Here is a 24,181-nt window from a genome sequence, read left to right as displayed (position 1 = left end):
TTCACATGTGTTGGGTTTCCCACTGTGACGAGGGAGTTCCCTCCCGAGGCACTCTTGAGATTTATGTTTTTTCATGTCACCACTGTGACGAGGGAGAGAATCTTGGTTCTCTGGGTATCACTACTGTGACGAGGGAGATGACTCCCGAGGGATACTTGACTCTTGGTTCTCTGGGTATCACTACTGTAATGATGGAGATCACTCCAGAGGAATACTTGACTTTATGGGCTCCCTGGACCCCACACAGCTTTCCCCCAACTCTAATTATCTGTATCTCCACTGGATCTCAGGTCGCTATTGGTTCTGTATGCGTTTAGCACGTATTCCTGCTTTGCGCCTCTTAGGTCTGTGTGTCTTCACAGAGCCGTTGCTGCAACAGTCTTGGTGTGTTTTATGGACCACCTGGAGCACCTGGGAGAGGCCACATCATTGCTGGACTCTTTCTGCTTCTGCAGCGAGTCGGGTTTACTTTGGCTTGCAAAGTTCTTTTCAGCTTCTTCCGAGACCTATTGTCTCTCGATGCTTAGAGCAGGGCAGGTTTGAATTTCCCAGATCCTGCAGGACGGGCGTCGGCTTCCCTCAGAGCTTTTCCTGTTGCCGAACACACTTAGTCCTTCCTCTTTTTACTTTATATTGCTGGGACAGCCCCAGCGTAGCATCAATGTTTGCCATCAGTGCCTCTGAAGTTATCTTGATGCTTCCTAGTGGCCTCCTCATCATAGTTCTTTGGTAATCCCTTCTACGGTTGTTCTGTATGTTTCTTTGGTTGACCTTCATGTCTGTCCAATCTGGTCTTACAGATGCGATGGTAGAGATTTCACAATAACACACAGTAGCAGTTACATGTTGGTAGAGAGGAGGAGTCAATAGGGTCATAGCTTCTGTGAACAAGGGTTTAGGGATATCTTTCATGGGACAGGAGTCCTTATCTCCATGAGGGTAGTCTCTCTCTAGAAGTTCCTCACGCTTTTTATCACTCTTATGGGGACTAATGGGTAGCATCCTCACCTCCCTAGCCTTATAGGGATAGGGAAGGGTTACCCTTTGGAGAGAAGTGACGAGATCCTGTGAATTGTCACAACCCTTAAGTAGCTTTGCTTGTTCCTTATCGCACTCCAGTTGTGAACAATTGTGCAAGGGATAGTGCCGGATTTGTTAAGGAATATTCAGACTTCTAAGTGTGGGAGAGGGTTTAACAACTGGTCCACTGGGATCAGGTGGGGTTCGTCCCAGGCTGAGCTACAGTGATGAACATCGGAAGACTGGCTAATTATTGACCAGGCCTGTGGTTGCTGGAGAGGCGGCGGTGGTGGCCCTTGAAGCACAGAAAGCACTTGACTCTGTGTTATGAGTCTAAGTTAGCAGGATGCAGATACATTCAGGGTTCAGGAGCCACGTGTTGTGACCGATAGACCTACTATCCACACAGCCACTGGTGAGGCTGAAAAACTTCAGGGATGCCTACTGTCAGCCCTGCTTTTTGCTTTGGCGAAGGCGCAGCTGGCAGTAGACATTTTGAGAGGAATAAAAGGATTTTGGTTGGGCATAAATGAGTATTCACAGGGTTGCAGCTCTTGCCAGCCAGTTTTCCAAATAAGGTAATGCCCCTATGGCACACAGCAGCGTGACTGTCGCCATCACCTTCTAAAAGCTCGCTGGGCCGAGTTCAGACTGAAGGGGAAAACATTGAACAGATGGGATCTGCTGGTGCTGGCGAACTGAAGAGGATGCCAAATGGGGCTGTGTAAGTAATTGCCCTGTATATCCATGGTGCAAAGCCACTCCCCCATAACCCCCCTCCCCACCCCACTGACACTTGAGCGAAGCTAGAGTAACCATCTTTAACCTCCTCACCGGTAAGAGCTGCTTCCACTGGCAGAGATCCACTGCTACCCCCCTCCTTCAGAACAGTAAAGAAAAACTAAAACCATTTCAGCATTTATTTGCATAGGCATTGTCTTGGCCCAATATTTTAAAAAATAAAGCAGCAAGTCGAATGTTCCAGTCCATTGGGGCAATTCTTCACTTTCAAGAAGCACTTTGGAGTCAATAGGTTAGGTTATTTACCATAGTGAATACTGTACAACTATTCCATGGTCCCCAATTGCTCTATAATCATGTGGCGTCTTCTTAAACATGGGCGAGACTGGCGCATTTAGTACAGCAGAATTTTAAAGAAAAATAGCAAAGCACAAGGGTGCATGTGCATCCAGAAGACATAGCATATTTTTGGATGGAGGGACTGGTTCTATTGCCTGCAGGCAGTTGTTGAAGGGTGTGGGGTAAATAACAGGCAGGAAGGGAAAGATGGTAGTCTATGTGGGATATAGAAAGGATCCAAGTGTCTTGGGTCATGTGAGAAACCTGAGACGTTTCTCCCAGATTATTTCCTGGGATCCTTTGTTCAAGTGGCCTGGGGAGGGCCATTGCTCTTGGATCCCAACCCTGGGGGGGACACAGTATTCCTCCCGTTCCGATACAACCCTACCCGACATCCCCTCAGTTGTCATGGGATAATATCAGCAGATAGTCCATTATACCCCATTACCTTTCTGTAAAAAAAAGGAGAAAACGACCAAGGAAATTAAAACCCAATAGAAAATCCATTCACCTATCACAATACATTTACCTTCTTCATCCAGACAAAAACCACACATGGTTTTTCCATGATCTCCAGGAAAACCTACGACTCCCACAATCCCTAATTCCTTTCTAGAAGTCCAACTACTGGGACGAAGAATAGGCAGCAAATTACCCATAGGAATCAATGAGCAATGGAGTCCTATGTTTATTGAAAGAAAGGATGGGTATCTCTTCATCGTGGACCTGGGGAGCATATGAAATCAATGAGCCAAGGAACGTGGTCACACAAGCAAATAATAGTATAAGGAAAATTTGCAAATAAATTCGACTTCAACGTGTGAACAGAAGGGGGTAAGCTTGGTCAGAGGGAAATTACATATTCATATTTTATTCATCAAATACTATTGCTGTGGCTGTTGGATTGAGTGTTTATTCTTCAAACCGCCACTGAATGTAAAAAGTGAACAAGTGGACTGAATATGATCTGAGATGAAGACCACCTCATCAGCAATTCGAAACGAGCAAGCCGAGATGTGAACTAATCTGTGTACATGTTCTTGTACATTCATTGTCTACTACTAAGCTTGCCGTGTGTGTGTCCTGATGAAGACGAATATCAGTTCACTCCCCTCTTTTGCGATTGGTATGAACTAGATATAAGTATTAGTCGAAACTACAGAACAATTCAATACCTTGAGATATGTTTAGCACCGACATAGCACTTTATGACAATTTGCAAAATCTTTTGGTACTATTTATGTTCATGTAGATAGTATGAAATTTACAATTCGAGAGAAATATAGCCATTAACCCTGACTCAGCAGGGTCATATGTAATGAGGCTTAGTCAGCAATTTATGCTATCTAAATTGACATTATCTCTTTATATAGATTAATTATCTGAGCTTTAGGTAGTATCTAATTTATATGCCTTCTATAATGTATTATCATTGGTTTTATGATCAATAATGTGTTCATTATTTTTTGACTATTGTGTGTATTTGATGAATAAAATATGAATGTCATTTCCCACTGACCGAGCGTACCCCCTTTTGTTCGCATATTGAAATCGAATTTATTTGCACATTTTCCTTATACTATTATTTGCTTGTGTGACCACGTTCCTTGGTTCAATGGATTCCAATGGGCAGTCTCCATGTTGTCCCGATAATGAGGTCAGGCACGGAGAGAGAACTACTCACACCTGACTCAACTCTTTCAGAAATTATAACCTGATCTTGACCTTGAATCTGTTGGTTGCCTCTACGACCACCAGTCTGGCTCCAGAGCTGCAAAAAGCATGGAAACTGCTCTCCTGAACATCTGTAAAGATTTGCTCTCAAACCTTGATTCTAACCTTCCTTCTGTCCTCTTCCCCTCAATCTTTCTTCTGCCTTTGATACGGTCAACCATGCCATCCTGATCAATCGCCTCTGAGATAACCTGGGTATCACTGATCAGGCCCTGGCATGGCGGGCCTCCTTTCTCATTGACCGACCCTCCCAGGTCCAACTCGGGTCTTTCCTCTCTTCTATCTCTCTCTTTCCGCTAGTGGTGTTCCCCAGTGATCTAACCTCTCTCCCCGGCTGTTAAACCAATACCTTGCACCTTTTGCCAACTAGAAAGCTTCCTTCTGCTCCAACTTTCAGTGTTATACGGATTACATCCAGCTTTCATTAAGGCTCCCCTCAGCTGCCTCTTCTCCTTCCCTCATTCAAGACTGTCTGACTGCAATTCAGGAATGGTGTGCCGCCAATGATCCATGCCTTAATGCCAGTAAGATTGAGATCCTCCTAATCGGAACACCAGCTCCCTCCTTTCCTCTCTCTCTCTGACCGCCCATTCTGGATCCGCTTCCTGCTCCTACATGTGAGGCTAAGAACCTTGGGGTCATCTTCGACTCCACCCTCTCCTTCTCTCCTCACATCTTTGTCGCTAAGAAGTTAAACTCTCAATTGCACCTGCTCAGAGGTATTCTTCCTTTCCTCAATTTCTCGCAGAAGCTCATTGTCTCCAGAGATCTGGTCCTCTCTAGAATGGACTACTGCAACATCCTCTTTCTAAATCTTCCAGCCTTTACTGTCCGACCTCTTCAACTTATTCAGAACAGGACTGCAAGATTTGTCCTTGGCCTCAAGCCCAGGGACCGTATCTCTCCAGCTCTGAAATCTCTTTATTGGCTCCCAGTGGCGGCAAGGATCAAGTTCAAGACCCTCTGCATTGTCCACAAGGCATTCTGGGGCCTGAGACCGCACTACCTCCAACTCTCTTTTCCTAAACATCTCCCCTCTCAAGCTCTCCACTCATACACTTCCAACTCTCTGAGGGTCACTCGCTTTTCCAAGCAGAGAGTTGGGGGCAGATCTCTATCCTTGGCTGGGGCGTCCCTCTGGATCAGCCTCCCTGCCCCTCAAACTTGAGCAGAACCATTTCCAGTTCCGGAAGCAACTCCAGACCATCCTCTTCGCTTCCGCTTTCTCTCTTCCTCTCCCTCTCCCCTGCTGATTCCCGACTGCTATACGCACTGGCTACCCTCTGAACCTGGGCCGCACCTCGCACTGCCTCCGGTTCCCCTAGGACTCGTGGTCTGTATCTGGAACCCTACAGTCCCTTCTCTGTGCATTTACGAGCCACCCAATGGCTGCACTTCTTGATTTCCCTGCACTGACTGCACCTTGAGTTACCTGCACTTCTCCCACCACCCCCTGCTCCTCGGCACTTCTCCCTTTCCTCTTCCCTGCTTTTGCACAAACTGAATGACACAGGGCCTAGTAAGATCGTTGTTTTGTCCTCCCTATGTCCCCCCTCCCTTGTTAGACACCCAGGAACACTCTGAGCGAGCAGGGGATGCTGAAGGAACCGTAAAGACCAGAAGGAGAAGTCAGCAGCTGGGAGAACCTTGGGAAGGCAGAAGGGGGGGGGGGGGGTGGACTGCCAAGTCACTGACACCTGTGAATACAAAGGGGGCTACAGTGTGGCAGGGGGGCCATGCCTCAGTGAACCAAAACTCCAGCTACACTTTTCTGGTAGTTTAAATCGGTGCTTGCTCCCTGGGTGAGTTCCAGAAACCCAGGTAGTTGAGGGGCAGGTGCTGGGATTTGACCTCAAGTTAATCCGCATTGAAGACCCGCTAAGACCTCATCAGTGACGGTAAAAGATGGAGTCCCAGTGACTCGAGGGAAGCTAAGGTGGGATAACCTGTTGTGTCAAGAACTTTGTGTAAATCCCAAAAGTACCTGTAACTGGCGAAGTGGGAATAAAACCTTGAATGTGCATTCTGGGACTTGTAGTCCAAAAGAGCAAAGCTGTGAGACAGATTGGTCCGGTACTGCGTGAGTTCTCAATCATAGGTCTCTGTAGGTTACTCAGGTGAGAAGTGTCAGAAGTGAAAGTTAACGAGTTGTAAAGAATTGTAAATCAAAGTGGTGTTGCGACGGGTCAAGCAAAGTCCCACGCACAGTCAAAAGTCTTCAATTCTGGTGTCAAAAGGGATCTGATCCCGATGAGGGGGATCCATGGCCTGAGCCCGGTTGAGGGAGACAAAATTATGAACATTGTGTGAAAAGGGATCTGAGCCCGGACGAGGGTGATCCAAGGTTCGAGTCTGGACGAGGTAGACCAAATTGTGAATTGTGAGCATTGTAGAAAAGGGGTCTGAGACCGGATGAGGGGGACCCGTGGGTCAAGCCCGAAGAAGGGAGACCAATCGTGAACTTATGAATGTGAGAATCTTGACAATGGAAAGGAAAAGAAGGTCCTGATACTGAGATATTGAACTGTACGAGTAACAAAAGAAACAAGTACCAGCCGTCATTGGGAAAGAAGGTAATACTGTGTGTTTGACAAGAAAAGTGAACTTTGTTTCAAGGCAGGTAGCCTGTGTTTTGACAAGAGATGTTTCTTTTAAGAATCCTTTTTGTTTCTTAAAGACTTTGCCGCAGTAGTGCGAGACCAGCTGAACCACTGAACAGTGTCCTCATGCCGAGGAAGCCAGAGTGTGCATGAGGCTCAAGCGTGCTGCCGTGTCCTGTGCTGAAAGCGTGGGGATGGGAGGCCAACTGCTCAACTGTCCTGACATATATTGTTTCTTGAACACTATTCCTGTTTGCATACACTACTGTCTGACACCGTTTTGTATTTAGAAGTAAGCATTGGCAATAGGTTTATTAGCATAGACCCTTCTATTTTGACAGACTCGACTTAGACTGTGTTATTATTATTTGATTGTTGTAGCTTGCTCCTATCCTTAGATTTAGCTTTAGATAGGCGTTTAACCAACCCTTTAAAATTCAATAAACACCCTTGAACTGTGTCTCATTTGTGTTGGTCTTCATTGATGATACCAAGCCTTTCCTTAGTCACCAACTGCCAGGTAGCCAGATGGAGCATGACCTGAACCTCCCTTGGACCCAGAGACCATCAGAATGTAGCCTTCTCTCCTGCAGGTGGACATGGTGCCCTTAAAGAACGCCTCGATCCTGTTCCACTTCGGAAGACTATGAAGGCACAGCCTCTTCTCCCCTCCACAGGATAGGGATCTAGATATGCATTGGTGTCAATCAGTCGTCTTTGTCCCAGTGGTGACACACCTGGCGAGGGAGCTCACTGTTCAGGAGGACTCCTTGAGCAGGTTCTGCAGTCCACTCACAAGTGGCAACTTTATCTGGAGGGCTTGGAACAGATTTCCTGTCAGTGGGGGCCTCCTCTCGTGGATCATAGGACAATGTCAAGTGCCCTCTTTAACCCTAATGGAGGGGCCACCATACAGACTCTGTAGGCACTGCTTTTCTCATTCCTTTGTAGGGTTGACATTTTATGCGCTTCTAACTCTCCCTCTTATGGGAAAGTGCTCCACAAATGGAAACATTCTCAGAGCTTCTAACTTCTTTTGGTCGCTCCTTACTGGCCCACCAGGATTTGGTCCTTGGATCTCCTTAAGTTATGATATGATATGATAGTTTATTTATATAGCACCTATACACAATGTGTTTCAAAGCGCTTCAAGGCAAGGGAGGGAACACGGGAAAATACAATGACATTCTTACAGGCCATGAACAGTAAGGATGTGAAATTAACTATCGTACTCGGCCTGACGACATTTCAGATAGTGCAAGAGCTAAGACATAGATAAGAAAGGCAGGGGGAGAGTGGGAAGGAAATGGAAACAGACAGGCAACTACCGTACTAGGCCTGACGACATTTCTGGTAGAGCTGGAGAAAAACAAAGGGTGAGGGAGAGGGGTGCAGAAAGGGAGGGGAGGAACAAAACAAGCGACTATCATACTAGGCCTAACGACATTTCAGATAGTGCTGGAGGGGGTGTGGGGAGGAAAAAAACTGTAATGGCAGGGTGGAGGAAACAGACAAGGTTGCTATCATATTATGTCCAGGGACCATTCTGAAAGAGTAAGTGCATAGAAGAAAGTAAGGGGAGGAGATAGGAAAAGGGAGAAGGGAAAGAAGGAGAGAATCGAGAGTAAGCAGTCAGCAAAGAGTGGAGAGCGAATACAATTGCAGAAGTCAGTAGTAACACATAATGTTGCAAGCCAGGATACAAGAAGAAGATGGGAACAGCATGATTCAAGGCCACCATGAGTACAAGATGCAAAGGAAGTCCAGCATGAGAGTTGAGAAAGAGTGACGCACCGTGAATGAATGAAGTTCATAAAAGTCAAATCCAGCATTGGCCACAAGACGGTGATGGTGAAACCAGAATGTATCAGGACTGACTCCTGCAGAAGTAGCCTGGAGCAGGTTGAGGGGGAGCATGGTAAAATAATCATGCAAAACAGGTAACACCTGTGTGCGAGGCGCAAGGGAACATCACAGGGGGATCATAGGGGGTGGGGATGGCCTGTGGGGACAGAGGGGGTAACACATGTTTGTGCATGCTTACCTGCTGTCTGAGCAGGGGGTCGGGCCCTGGGTCCTCCTGGTCCGAACAGGTCCAAACAGGAATTGCCCTTTTCTTCGTCTGCTCTTCACTGCAGACGCCCGGGCAAGAGACGCCCTGGATCTAATAGTTAAGAGCAGGAAGGAAGAGGCAGGGCTAAGAAGGTGGGTGGTGCTTAGACCAGGTGACCTAGATCCACTTGTACCTGCTCCCGATGTGCAAAGGAAAAGAGGCTGGAGGACTCCTTAAGTAGGTAAACAGAGCGGCAAGCAGGAAGGCACCAGGTGGGTGGGGCTTGCTAAGTGGTGAAATAGAGCAGCAAGCAGGAATTCAGCAGGTGGGTGGGGCTTGCTAAGTGGTGAAAAAGAGCAGCAGGCAGGAAGGCACCAGGTGGGCAGGGTTTAGGCCAGGTGACCTAGATCCACTTGCACCTGCTCCCCATCTGCCCATCAAGTTGAGCTTAGCCCCCTGTGTCTCTTACCTGGAAGACCGGAACTTCTGCCACAGAAGTGGGGTCTTGTTCTTAAGCCCTCTCTTGACTGTTTCCTTAGTGGCTGGTCCCTAAGGACCTAGTGTTTGAATGGCTCAGCCCTTCTCGAGCAAAACCTAGACATTGTCAATACAGCAAGAACATCTTCCATTCATGCACAGTACACAAGCAAAGGCACTCCTTTCTACCACTGGAACCTGGACAAGGAGCTAAACTATTTCCACCTCTCTAGATCAAGAACTATCATTTATGTCTTACTAGCGATTATGGGTATTTCCCTGAAATCTTGCCATACTCAACTTTCAGCCATTGGTGTACACCTTAACACTGGTGGCACCTGCCCTTCGCTCAAACTCTGCTCAACGGTGTCCAACTTTTGAAGGTTTCTGAGATCGGGGGAATCTAGGAATTTTTGTTTTGTTATTATTTATGATTAGGTCGTTTCACAGGGTATACGTCTCTAGGCCATTCAGAAGTCTTCAGACACCCGGTTGAGTGAGGTCCATATGAAGGACGTCATCTGCATGATCAAGCCACTTGAAATGTTGCTCGCTCACTTTTGGAGACGCTAGAGCACAGATCTCAAGACTCTCCCCAATGTCTGATATTAATATATTAAACCGGCAAGGGGCCAATATGCGCCCTTGCCGGAGGCCCCTAGAATTATGGATTTCTTTAGAAAGCATCCCATTAAGATCTAGACAAACCCTCGGTTTTCTATTAGAATGCAGTTGCACCAAAATACTCGGAAGACTCTCACCCCGCACCACCCGTCGCGGGAGATTCCATTTCTCTAACTTAGCCCAGAGTTTCCCCCGATTAACAAAATGGCTGAGGAGAAATCCACAAAAGAAAGGAATATACTGGGTCTGTTAGGAAGGCATGCCTTATTCTGGAACAAACTTAACATTGAGCCATTCAGGTATGCACCGATGGATTTCCTGATGTCTGACTGAACCTTGTCATATGACCAGACTCAATGGCCCACTTTTCAAGATACTGGAGGGTTGTCCTATAATTCATGGGTTCCGTTGTGTTTCCCTTTTGAATATGAGAGGGACCAGGTCGGAGGAGATTTTCTTTAAGTGACAATATTTGTGAATATTTGCGAATCCCTTTTTAGAATGGCATTCAAGAGGCCATTCGGACCCATTGCATGGGATCTGCTTGCCTTTTTAATTGCCCCCTGCACATGATCTTGGTCAAAAATAGAACCCATCCTGTGCCATTCTCCAAGTAGGCCCTTCCATTGCAGGTCCCCTTTTCTGCATAAAGATTGAAAAAGTGCATAACCCAGACACCCTCTGAGATCGGATTAATCTGGAGTGTAGCCTGGGCACCCTCCAACCCGCCGGTGACTAGGGGTCTGAAGTTTTAATTGGAACGATCGACATCAGATCATCTTCTTGTAACGTTGGGGTGTTCTGGGTCCGGCAATAAAGCTTTGCAGGCTACCATCACCCCGTTGGCTGCTGACTTGCATTCTAGAATGTAGAAAACTCACAAATGCTCCTTCTCCTACGGCATCCATGCGCAGGTACTTTGCACCTAGGTGGCACAGGAGCCGTTCAGCGGGATATCCCCCCTGGAGGACATCTGTAAGGCCCCTACTTCTGCTGCTCTGCATGCCTTCTGCCCGCACTACACCATACACCTCAGTTCTGGCTCAGGTAGTCCTACTGCACCACCTTTCTGGCCAGTAAATACATCTATCCATCATATAGAGGCACAGGGACAGGATGCAGGAGTACGTACAAGTTACTTGCTGTAGTGACTACTGTACTCCTATTCCATAATCTCCTTTCGTCCATACAGCCCTCTTCATCCCCGTTAATATGTTGGTAGTATCTTCAAGCGGTTTCAAGGACTAAAGGTTGGAGGGGGCCATGTCTTCCGGATGTACATGTTCCCCATTGCTTTGCTATTTTTCTTTAAAATTGTGCTGCATTTAATTCTTCATTCCCACTCATTTTCAAGAAGATGTCATTTGTCGATGGAGCAAAGGGGACTAATGGCAAAGGTGTACAGTATTCACTACGTTGAGCAGATTTTACTAGCTCCTCAAAAATTAAGAATTGCCTCATCGGACTGGGACATTCTACTTGTTGCTTGTACTTACCCGTGGGCCAAAGGACAATGGGCCTCATTACAACAATGCTGGTCCAGACACAATGCCGGGTGGAACGGCACCTGCCGCAGATATGCAAGCAGCCCAGTGTGGGCCTGGATCAAACAACGAAACGGTGGCCTCCGTCATCGCAATCAAACATACACAGTTCTGTCCTTTGCCATTTTCTGAAATATTTACACATTTTGAAATTAGATGTGGGGCTTACACAGAAATCCCACTTTTCGTTGTAACATCTCCCCTCTTGCTCTATAAACTTGGCAGGCTAATTTAACCAAATATGGATCCATCTGGTACGCAGCCACTTAGTTTACTCCCCATACATTGTGTTGATGAACATTTCAGCCATCCTATCCTGGGCACATATTTCCACTTTGGACATCTCTTTGACCAACATGGTCAGCTAATCTCAATGGTTATCAATTTTAAAGAGCTGGGCCTGTTGATAAAAACACATTGGGGCTCATGTTCGGCCTGGAGTAATGTTAATGAAAGACATAAAATAAGCAGGGATCATGTACAATTACGATTAAACTATTCCTGACATGCTCACATGTCAGGGAGGGTTTAATTGTACTTGCAAGCATGGTAAGCAGTTTTAACAATTTAAATCAAACACTGCCTGACATGCAAGCATGTCGGGCAGGGCTTTATTTAAATTGTGAGCACCGCTTTCCATGCGAGCATGCCAAGCGGCGGTCACAATGATGTCATGCCAGGCAACGTTTACTCACTTTGCACAGCGGAGTGCAAATGTGAAGAGCAAAAGGCAGCGTACAGGTTTTGCCATTTGCACCCGGCAGTGCAATGACGAAAATGTTACGCCTGGGACCTGAGTGCAACCGTACTAGGACCCCGCAGTCGAATTACATTTTCTTTATAAAATGAGCTCCATTACTCCTGTTAGGTAGTTATTTGTATTAGTATTAACACTTCCATTGTCGATATCCCATCACTAGTTGGTTTGAGCTTGCTTGAAATGTCTCTCTCTCACTTGCTCACTCTCTCGCTTTCTTTCCCTCTACCTCGCTATGTGGGTTAGAATCTCATAGTCAGGCGTTCGCTTTCTTTAGCTACCCCACCTATTGCACAAAGCTGCACAACCAGAGGGAAAAAACGAAATCTTGAGGGGAGGCTGTTTTATCTTGCAAAAAGGACAATTAAAAAGAATTGATTTTATTTGTACTAACATTGTAAACTGAATAGTTTTCAAATATAAGTGTTAATTTCTAATGATCAATTCCAGTATATATTGTAGCCCTAACAAGAATGTTACCATTATCTTGGTGAACAAGCCCTGTATCAAAACCTAGAATGACCACATACGTTATTTTCTGATAGGTGATCAATCCAAGATGTACATTATGGTACCCTCCTATTGTACTTTTAAATACCTCTAGAAGAACGTGCATGGGGCAAGTAGCACCAGTGAGTGTTTCAGCCTGCTTTGCATAAAATGAAGGAGCATTTTGGGAGCATAGGACTGACCACAGATCTTTAGATTTGACTGATAGGTCTGTGGCAAAAGGCCTGCATGCTTTAATCCCCAATTACATAATGCACATCGGGCTTGGTGCTCATTTCCTTTTTCACAACATTACCACCAACAATGAAATGTTTTTAACATTGAAGCATAGGATAACCTGGCTGTGACTTCACTCCATTGGAGTCAGAGGGCTGATCAGAGATCACATTTCCTTTCACTGGTCCTCATCACAAGTTGGGCGGTAGCCCTTAAATGCGGTGGTAACCAGGTTTCCACCAGATTTAAGGATGCGCCCTATCATGTGTATGGCGTGTTTACACCCAGCTCATAGCTCGGGCTAATGACACTGGAAAAATGACGATTTTTGGCATAATTACAGTGCGGTACTGCCAGTGGTAATTGCGCCAAAAATGGACCCAATGGGGAATAACGTTTACCGCACAACCCGTGATCCAGCAGTAATACCGCCAGATGGGTGGCCGGTAATGTAAATAAAGTTGGGTGGTATCCCATTTGGGATACCGCCTAACTCGTGATGAGGCCCACTGTATCCAGTTCTCCGGGTAAGGATGCTCAGTTCCCAATGCAAAATCCTACATGTAGGATAAACTGGTTGTTGGTATTTTTGCTCTGTTTAAGGATCTCAAATGAATTTGTACGCTAAAGGAGACTATAGCATGTGTGTTAAATCAGCAAGTCACTTTCCTCGTTTCGTCAAATCTATAATATTCCTCTTTTGTTTTCTCTTCCAGGTCCCCATGTAAGAATGGTGGGTCATGTCAGGATAATCATGGCTACGCCACCAACTTCACCTGCAGATGCTTGGCAGGATACGTTGGGGATCTGTGCGAGCTGGATGTGGATGACTGCCTGATGCGCCCCTGTGCGAATGGCGCCACCTGTCACGATGGCATCAACCGCTTCTCCTGCGAGTGCCAAGTGGGATTTGAAGGTCGCTTCTGCACTGTCAACATTGATGACTGTGTCTCTGGCCCATGCCAAAACGGTGGCAAGTGTTATGACCGTGTCAGCGATTACGATTGCATTTGTACCAATGGCTTCACTGGCAAGACTTGTGATGTTTCCCCAGGTCTAGTTCCTAAACCAACTCGCATCACATTAAATAGACCAGCATCAAAGGATAATCCGAACTTCACACCAATGAGGGGCACAACCAGTGATTATCCTAGAATCACATGGCCTCAGCCAATCAGGACTGTCGACACTGACAGCTGGAGCTCCAATGCCAGTGAGAAACCAAATGGTGGACTCTTGAAAATCTCAGTGAAGGAAGTGGTGACCCAGCGAGACCCGGGTCTTACAGAGGTGCAGATACTGACACTAGTTGTATTTGGTGGGCTGACTGCAGTGCTAGTCATGCTGACTATAGCTTTGGTTCTTTGGAAAAAAAGGAGAGTGCGCCATAGACTAACGTGGTGTCAGAGTTCTTCCGACCGGAATAGAAAGGCTCATGATGAGGAGTGTCAAGTCCACATGCTCAATATAGCTGCGATCGAGCTCAGAAAGACAACAGAACTCTGAGATCTCTGACTCATGAGTCTTGCAATGGAAAGTGTGTAAGAGAGGATCTTACAATCTCGGTTATCGCTTGTCAAGGGCGGCACGAGTTGAGTTTCTGAATTCATTGGATCTCAGAATGGGAACCTCGACCAAGATTCAATCGGCTGTGGTTGTTGCACCACAGAGAATCCCGAACATCTAATAAAGGAGCTGCAGCTTCCAGCTCAAGTGACTCGGTTGGCCTTCTCCTGTCCTGGTCAACTGTTAACCAGGAAGTGCTTGGATTGGAATCAGTATGGCAGTGGGCCAGATATTGGATGGAGCATTGTCTTTGGTAATGCCAGACCCAAGATCATTAGTGAAGTGTAGGGTTTCCCACTGGGTTTTGGCAGCTAACAGTGATTGGTGTTTCCGAACAGGGTTGATACGATCTGTTGATGCACTACGTAGGCTATGGGGCATGTCCTACAATTCACATAATGCAAAGGGGACCAGGCCATGCACTCGTCGAGATGTTGATGCACTAGACATATGCTATGGGATCCTGAACTGCTGATTGTACGCACCTAAGGCACTTAACCCACTCTGGGTATGGAGAAATTACTGGAACAATGTTCTTTCCCTGCATGGACTGGGCGGCCAAAGGACAAGAGGGTTCCCGTCTGTTCAGTCACACTGTTTACTAACTCTTGTTGAATTCCAAAAAACATCTTCAAGCATGGTATTTGTATTTTTTATTTTGATGGCAACTCAACCTAATTCGTTACTGGAGGGAGCACAGGCTTGATCTGTGTTCGTGGTGCCAGATGTTCAACCTCACCAGTGCAGAATTCACAGTTGTTTCTGTGCGGTGCTCTAGAGAATAAGTGTATTTAAACGTGGCATCACCGGTTTCCCCTAAAGCTGCTTCCCTGGGCCTAAATGATTGACTCGGTTCTGAGGATTTTGCCCATGTTCATTATGATTGACAGGTACCTGTGGTTTAAACGTGGTCGGCTATGGGCGACCTTGCTTTTCCTACATTTCGTATGGTTTTTCCTGGATCACTTTGCCTTGGGGCCTTCATTTCCAGTGGAAACCCAGATGTGTGTTATCAACTCCACAAATGGTCTATGAATGTATTTCTCAACATTTTTGACTTAATTGAGAACACATATTCAAAACACCCAGAACACCTGCCTATTCTGTGGTACTGTGACTTTGAAAAAGGAAACGTATATTAGATTTATTTGGAAAGATTTTCTTTGCAAAGAAAATAATGTACCTCATTTGGGCATCTCCAGGGACCAAGAATTGCAGAGCAGCTCAAACTTTACTTTTCAGACCATGCAACCATTATAATCTCGAATGGACAGTATGCCCTTTTAACTTCTCTCCACACTGTAGTCTCTGGTCTACAGGGATCAGGATCCCCATTTGTTTATTTCTCATACAAACACTCCGAAATTGAATTTTCTTTTGCCAATCCTAAAGTTTAGTCTCCAGATTACTAATGGGAAGCAGTCAGCCTGTTTGCTGGTGGGTCGAGGATGCACCAGCCACATATGTTGCTGATATATCACCCACATCCCAAAACATGTGTAGCGAAGCAAACCTTGATGGGGTGCCCGACACGGTACAGCGTCCAGCAGGTCACTCAGCCACCCATAGCTTTTCTGTTTCAGATGGAAGTCACGGCTGCTAATTGCGTTCTGACTCCCTTCAGTCCTAGCACCACCCAGTAGGATGGAGGCGATACAGAGCTTACAAAGTGGGTTGTGGGTGCGTGGTGGGGGTGTTTTCCCCCCAACTCTACTTATATTCTTAGGCATGTCTTGGGAGAGTGGGTAAAGTTTGTCATAAGGAAGAACGGTCTGGCTGCTTTTCAGGGTAACAGAGTAGTTTCAAAGCAAAGCAACATTTCGCACAAGAAGGGACCCTTGCTGGGCAATGTTAAAGCTCAGTGAACCACTATTAACTGATGCCCTACCCTTAAACTACTGCCCTGGCCCTGGAACGCGGTGACGGACTGCCTCTCTGAAAGGGACAGTCAAAGAGATGGCCCTACTGATAAAACATGAAGGTAAGACTCCTTCCATTGAACCAGTGTATCAATACTACTACAAGTAGAAGTCATTATTCTAGCCCCTCTCATAGCGCAGTAGTCCTCTACTGCCAGCCACATGCCCAGGAGTGGGAAATGCTTAAGCTTTAGGGAAACTTGAAGCACTGAATGTCATGTAGTATGTCCATTCATATCTCATATAACATTCGAGAAGGGATTTCAACCATTATTTATCCCACCCACTCTCGAGTGTGTAACTCAAAAGACGGAAGTAAATAAGAACATCATTCGTTGCCAAGTGTACATCAATTACTGCGTTTGTTTTTCATGTGAACATTTAAAAGCGAGGTATCCAACAACCAGAGTAAAGGATATCCGTGGGTTGGGTGGACCACTTTCTGTGACTTGGTCATTTGTGTCGCCTTTATCAGGGCCAGGGTGTTTCCATATGAATTCTTGGAAACTTGTGTGCAGTAGAGTTAGGAGAATCCTCATTCTTATTTTAGTTTCTCCCTATGTCCCATGGTTCAGCTTCCTAATATGTGAAACACACTACTGCTTCCTCCAAAAGGCTAGACCCAAAGTGAATGTTCTCTCTGGTGTTTCCATCAAGAGCCAATCTAGTTGGTGGCTCCTGGAGTCCGTCTTGGTGTCAGGCGCTGGAATTCTTGCGCCCAGGACCACCTTATTCGAGGGCCAGTTCCTTGCCCACATCTAGAGACTTTTGGTTCTTCCTGAAGGACAGTACAGTCGTTTAAGAGTAGGGCATCTGTTGTTGATAGCGGTTGACCTATTGTGTTACGTTTATGCTCCGTTTGGTGGACAGGCGTATATGAACCAGGGTTAACTGAGTGGATCCCTTGATGTGTTCCCAATGTTATGGCTGCTAATAATCTGCCTGCTCATTATGAGCAGGCTTCTCAAAACAATGAGTAGTTCCTTCCTTTTCATGAAGTCCTCTATTCCCTGATTTATGTGGGCCTCATGCCCGGGCATAAGCCCCTACAAAAATCATAACCAGCATTCCTGCTGAGCCAAGAGTTTTAACACAACTTCTGAGCTCTAGTGCCACGCACACCAGATAGCTGCATCCCAGGGAGTATGAAACAGAGCAATATGAGTCCAAAGGAAGTCCAGTTTTGCCTTTGGGTAATTAGGCTCCAAATTTAATTTACTGCTGGCTCCAAAAATGTGGCCTGCATCAAGATTTGGAATATAGAGGCGGGTGGTCCTCTGTTAACTGAACACATGCTCACCTCTAGTTGGATGCTTCAATCCTGATTTGCCGCTAGTCACAGGAATTGTGTTTATCTTGTATCGAGTTTCTGTTTCATTAAAACGGTTTGAAGGCGATTGAGCCCTATGGGTACTACTGTGGTCATGCTATCATCATCATCCCCAGTGACCACATGTGCCATGCTTTAAGTGATTAAAGAAAGAGGAGATGCATTGTTGCCTGTTGTCACGCCAATAGAGCCTCTTCCCTCTCTTGCCTCCTTCCTCTCAGACTCTGATTTGTATATGTATTTCCCCCTTTCTTGTTACGGTGCTGTGCTCTCAGCTATCTAGATGTGCGCTCTAGAAATCCCATACATAGAACTCGATTTTTCTGAACATTCAGATTTTGTGAAATTTAAATTTGAGTGAAACAATGATGCAAGGATGGAAATAACACTAATTCCGGGGCAATTACTTTACCAAAAGTATACAATAAACAAGCAAACAGAATACTGAGCATGACAAGGGCCGCAGCTTTTTCTGTGTACGTTGAGAACGATGAGCTCATTTAGTGTGTGCTGTCATGCTCTGAAGGCATGTTCAGTTGTGTAATTATTTTCAGTCTATATGCACCGAATCATGGCTTTCTGTTGCTAAGATCACTCCTCTCTTCTTTATCGCAACCTTCCTTTTCTTTCCTAGTCCTGCTCCCCATCTTTATGCCATGTTGCATGCTGTTTCATTTTGAAATCTTCTTTTGTGTCGCTTGGGACCCTTGCAATAATGGTGACGGCTTAAGATTGTTATCTCCCTTTGTCCCCCACCATAGAGGAACCATTGGATATAGTAGAAACCTGGGTGGACAATTGTCAATCTATCTTGGAAGGTGCTGGCAAATCACATCAAAGTCCCTCGACAAGGTACCTTGACAATTCTGTTTGTGTGATTGCAAGACACTGCTGTAAGCAGTACAGGGTGGCTCATGTGCCTATTGCACACGCCCATCACTATCCAGCTGCAACATATTCCAAGATGGGGGAAGGGCCTGACCTGGAAAAGACGCTTTTCACCAAAAAGTCTGTGATTGGATCTTCAAAAACATTGTATGTCTGCCATACCATAAATGATTTTAGCACAAGATGTTTCCTTTATTCAATTTTGATACCCTAGTAGCCCCCATATCGGTCTGTATTTGTTGCACACCTTACGTTTGTTGAGTGCTTCCTACCATCTCTACCGGAGAGCATTTATAGTGCTGTGACTATGACGATTGTTGATCTTAAAGACCTACTGGAGTCCCAATGCCCCCAATGTGTGTGATCCTCCTCATCTCCTTCTGCCTCAGCCGCTCATCTGCTTAAATTGCAGGTGCTTAGAGAAATGTATAAAATTCCTGTAATAAGTGCTGGTTCAAATAATTGGGCACTTACATTGACCAATAGCCCCCTTATTGACACATTGAGATATCATGGTGAAGTCCAGCCCTCTGCATCCCAGACCTATAGTTTGCCCTCCAAAAGAGTGTTGCTGAGAGCCGGGTAAGCAGCGCTTCTTGTAAATATACCAGCACAGAGATGCAAATGTTTGTATTATTTGTGGCCTTTCAGAAATACTATTTTTTTAAAATGTTGACGTATACATGTATGTACATTTTTCTCAATAAACTATTATCGTGGAGATTCTGAGTCTTCCTTCTGAACATTGCTGAGTGGAGGTTTAATAGAGGGGGGATGGTGTGTGGAAAGGGTGAAGGGCTCCCTCTGCGGGTGGAATAATCTACCACTGACCACGGTGGAGTCAATTTACACCTTTTATGAAAATGTGAGTAACTTGCACGTAAATAAAATTCAATTGGGCTTTTATATCCATCGGGAGTCGATATTATAAGCGTGGGACCAGGAATCTAACCCATGCCTGCTCAGTGCTGTCTTGCATCCACCCGGCCCACATAACGTTTACGTTATGCCCACTGTGTGCAAACTGCCCATGGGAGGATTCCTCAAAGATACATGCCCACAAGCTTAAGCACTGAGTAAATGATGCAAATTTCAAAACCTTTGTGGATTGGCCAATTTTGGTCAACATCACCTATTTCTTTAATTATGTTCCTTAGGATTCCCTGTATATAATTGTACAAAAATTGTCCCCTTATTTTCCCAAATGTTCAGCAGTTTCAATCCAATGTATTTTAGTTGTAGATAGAAGTGTAGCAAAATCAGATCCTGGCAGTGTGTTTGAATCTCCAAGATTGATTCAACTCTGTTCATGTGACTCAAGATTGCATGGCCACTACTTGGCCACTCCCATTCTTAGCGGATTATGCACTTAAGAAGCTCCTAACCTTGTAAATTAAGCCTGACTACTTTACACACAGCACTTGGTATATTTAGCTTCTTTCAACAAGGCTCATTTTTTTAATACTTTAGGCTTTTTCTCCTAGTCAATTGGGAAACTCCATTAGTCAATGCTTTTCCTGATTCAATGCAGCCTGCAGACCTTCTTTTTTCAGACTTTAGCCCATTGATCACTTGGCCCATTGCTCACTCCCACCCTCCCCATGTGCTCTTCTCAGTGTCTCACCTGCATGTCCTCTGCTTGATGTTGGGCAACACACAGGAGCTTGTGCAACCACAGATGCCCTTGTTGTGTGTTTGCTTGGCAGATGGCTGAAACACTGGGAAAATACTTTCAAGAGACCTCCTCCACAGTTAATTTAACAATACCCAGCACCAGTGGAGCATTGCATAGCCTCATCAGCCCCTTGGTTCTATAGTGAAGGATCTTTACCTTACCAGGGCCAATCCAGAAGATCCCATTCCATGGGCTTCAACCTGTGTGCACACCAAGAGCCTCTCAAGGCCTATTACCAAATTCAGTTCCTAGGAGGTAACTTGTCACCTTGAGGTTTATTGTATTTAGGCATTAAAACCGGAGGGCTGTCTGAGGACCGCAGGTCTGTTACCAGGGTTCACCCCGAGGTTCCCCATCCACAAAGTACTACATCTCTCCTGAAGATTCAAATCAGACAGGTTCACAAAATGGCGTACAAGCCTGATATGTCTGATAAGTCCTCAACTTGCATTCCCATTCTGTGTGTTTAACCATTCATGGAACTGACGTCCTCTGGCCTTTTTTAGGCTCCACTTGTGGGATCTTCAAGTTAAAACTACAGCATCATCATGGGGTGGCGTGTGGACCCTGATGTAGGAGTTGGTAAAAAGTGTCCAGACTAACCTCCACCACAAATCACTCAACTAGACTGGGCACCACTGCATTTTATGTCTCATTTTCTGCCTTAAACTGCGGCCGGCCTAATGAACCTAGGTGCCCGATTCCTCATCCGCACATTTTGGGTGAGGATGGTTTCCTCACTTTGGGGTACCTCTTCCTGTAACAACACCACCTGTACCACAGGTCCCCTCCCCTGCAGGAACATCCATTGCTGCTCCTTCAGCTACTAATGCTACGGCTACTTCCATGGTGGTGCTTTCCCCTGTCACAAAGCCAAACAAAATGAACAAACAAATTTGCTCTTCGAGTGGATTGTGTCCTCCAACGTATTCCTCATCTTATATAGATGTATTCCATCCAGCTTTGCTGCTCTTCGGAAATATTTTCGGCAGAGGGCGCTGTGCGTCAATGTCGTCGAGTTGATGGTCCCTCGAAGGCCTCCGTCAAGGGTGACGTCATCGGGTGTATAAGTAACACGCGCGGCGCCCGTTAGCCTCAGTTCTGTTTTTCCGCAGTATACGTTGCTTCAGACATTCGGCGCGCCTCGAGTTCTGTGAAGAAATATAATATACAAAGAAGAAATATGTCCTCGTCATCGACGCCCACCACGACCCCGAGATCGGGATTCAAAAAGTGCAAGTCGTGCGGCTCAAAAATGTCGATCACAGACCCACACCGTGAGCGTTTGTGGTGCCTCGGAGAAGGCCACGACCTGGAGGCCTGTTCGAAGTGTCAGGCGATGACGGGGAAGGCCTTGCAAGAAAGGAGAGGAAAGCTACAGGTAGGTCGAAAAGATCGAAAAGGCTCTAGTGTCGAGTCGAGACCCCATGAGGAGAAATCTCCTCGACGAGAAAGGCATCGATCTAGATCCCGAAGCGATTCTCATCGCTCGTCGTCTTCGTCAAAAAAATCGAAGAAACGACGCCACAGGTCTCCCTCCACCTCGTCAGACGAGTCTCTGAAAAGGATGAAATGCCCCACGAAACATTCATCTTCCGAACAGTGGGAAGCATTCAGGGTCAAAATGATGGAGGTGTTTGAGAAGGCGAAGCCTCGGTCCGCGCCTTCTTCGGAAGCCGGCCGGGAGCGTCATCGCTCCGACACTCGCGCGCCCTCGAGCCCGGGTGATCGAAAAAGGAAGGATAGGGAACCTTCCAGGACGCCGAGCGAAAAACGCTTGAGTCGAGTCGACCGCTCGAGCACACCGACGCCGTCCGACACCTATCACACCTCGAAGGGAAAATCGTCAAAGACCGCCTCGACGCCCTCGAAGCAGACCCTGTCGACGACCACTATGTCGTTGACGCCGTCGATGCCTTTATCGACGTCGACGCCGAAACCCTCGGCGCCAAAGGCTCCAGCCAAGCCAGGGAAGCCTGAAAAAGAGAAGGAGAAGGTAACAAAACATGTAATTTCCTCAGAGCCTGGTACTACACCTCTTCCTCATCCTCTCCCAGAGAAGGTTTTCAAGCCTCGCCCTAGGAAGGAGTTTTTCAAATCCCTGACCTCAATTTTTGAGGAACAGGAGAGATCTGATGAGGAAAATGTACCTTTTGGGTTGGAATATGCCACCCCAAATGTCCCAGAATGCTTGATCTCAGAGGAAAGCAGAATGAGGGATTTGATGGAGTCTTTACACAATGCAAGTGGCATTGACACTTCTCCTGAGAATGACTTTGGTAGACCAGATCCATGAGAGCATGCCAGTCCATCTTACCGTCAGTTAATGATCAAGGTGGTAGATTACTTGGGATGGGCTAAACCACCAGCCCAATTCTTCCAAGATGATTTAACAGACATATTGGACCATGGTTCCACTGAAGACCCAGTACTACCTTTTCATGTAGCCTTGCAAAACAGGGTGGCCAAGAATTGGGAAACTCCGGATTCTATTCCTCCGGTAAATAAGTCCCTCGCACCAAAATACCACCCAGCCAGTAGCGACCCCGTCTATCTGTCAAAACATCCAACTCCCGAGAGTCTGGTCATACAGGCAGCCACAGCTTCCAACAAACTTGCGTACCCGTCTATCCCTCCAGACAGGGACGATAAGCGTGTGGATGGTTGGGCACGGAAGGTATTTTCAGCCGGGGGCATGGCATTAAAATCTGCCAACTCCACATGTGCCTTGGCAAAATTTTCATACACTCTGTGGGAGTGCATCGCAATGGCAGAGGAGCACATACCAGAAGGGGAAGAAAGGGAAGGGTTCCTAGCCATCGTTAGAGATGGAAAGGAAGCCATGCAGGAATCCCTTCAATCTGGATTGGACACTGCGGATAGTGTAAGCAGGTCCATGGGCACTAGCACAGTAATGCGCAGATTTGCGTGGTTACGGAAGTCAGGTTTTGCACCGGATGAACAGAACCGCCTTCTGAACATGCCTTTTGACGGGTCTCACCTTTTTGGCAACAAGGCTGACGAGAGCCTTGAGAGGTTGCAGACCTCAAAAGCAGCTGCCAAATCTTTAGGAGCTGCTATTAGGCAACCTCAGCCTTTTCGTGCGCAAGGGCAGTCATGGAGGGAACGATCCTATCGTTATTACACCTCATATGGAAAGGCGAGAGGAATGGCCAGTCAAAGGGGCCAGAAAAAGGCCACTCGCGGTGGACGAGGAAAACGTGCTAAGCCAGCTCCAGCTGCAGCCTCTCTGCCATCAGCGGCTGCAACATCTGTCACAAAACCACTTTGAGGACTTGCATCACAAAACACCTGTAGGAGGCAGGCTGTCACAGCATCTGCAAGAATGGCGAGCCATTACTTCAGATGTTTGGGCTCTAGAAATAATAGCCCAAGGCTACTGCCTTCCTTCCCTTTCTAAAGCAACCGCAAAGCAATCCACCAGGGAGACACCTGTTGAAGTCTTCAAACCCGCTCCTACAGCAGGAAGTTTTAACCCTGCTGGAGAAAGGTGCTATAGAACCAGTACCTGCAGTGGAGAGGAAGAAGGGATGGTACTCCCCGTATTTTTTGATCCCCAAAAAGGACGGAGGACTGAGACCCATCTTGGACTTAAGAAACTTGAACAAGTTTCTCAGGAAGGGCAAGTTCAAGATGGTTACCCTTTCTCAGATCCTTCAGGCCCTTCAACTTCAGGACTGGTTGGTGTCATTGGACCTCCAGGATGCTTATTTTCATGTGCCGTTTCATCTCAAACACAGAAAATACCTGAGGTTCGTAGTTGGCGACTCACACTATCAGTTTCAAGTCCTGCAAGTTTGTGTGGACCTCCGCCCCGAGGGTCTTCACCAAGTTAATGGTAGTGGTGGCAGCGCACCTCAGGAGAGGGGGGATTCATGTCTACCCGTACCTGGACGATTGGTTGATCAGAGCGCGTTCTGCCGAGAAGGCACTGGATCATCTGAAAGTCACCTGCCACTTCCTCCACAAACTGGGCTTCTCCCTCAATTTCAAGAAGTCATAGATGACACCTTCCCAACAGCTTCAGTATATAGGAGCTGTACTAGACACATCCTTGGGAAAGAGCTTGCCTCCCAAGGCGAGGGCTCAAGACATTCTTCAGATGGTTTCCAAATTCCAAAATGCCCAAAATCTCCAGGCTTACGACTTTTTAAGGTTGCACGGCCT

At 46.4% G+C, this 24,181-nt stretch overlaps 1 protein-coding gene across 2 annotated transcripts in view; it reads left to right on the top strand.

Annotated features, from left to right (window-relative positions):
* The window catches only part of DLK2 (delta like non-canonical Notch ligand 2), a 182,211-nt gene extending 163,172 nt beyond the window's left edge, over positions 1–19,039 (top strand). For both annotated transcript variants that reach the window (XM_069608806.1, XM_069608807.1), the window contains exon 6: positions 13,332–19,039. In XM_069608806.1, the coding sequence (XP_069464907.1) occupies positions 13,332–14,121 (790 nt within the window). In that variant the 3' untranslated portion in view covers positions 14,122–19,039. The remainder of the gene's footprint in view (positions 1–13,331) is intronic.
* Positions 19,040–24,181: the final 5,142 nt, after the last annotated feature.

This window comes from Ambystoma mexicanum, chromosome 4q, assembly GCF_040938575.1.
Source record: "Ambystoma mexicanum isolate Mex_15411 chromosome 4q, UKY_AmexF1_1, whole genome shotgun sequence".
Taxonomy (NCBI): domain Eukaryota; kingdom Metazoa; phylum Chordata; class Amphibia; order Caudata; family Ambystomatidae; genus Ambystoma; species Ambystoma mexicanum.
Note: the sequence above shows the minus strand (reverse complement) of the source record. Positions and strands in the feature narration are given on the sequence as shown.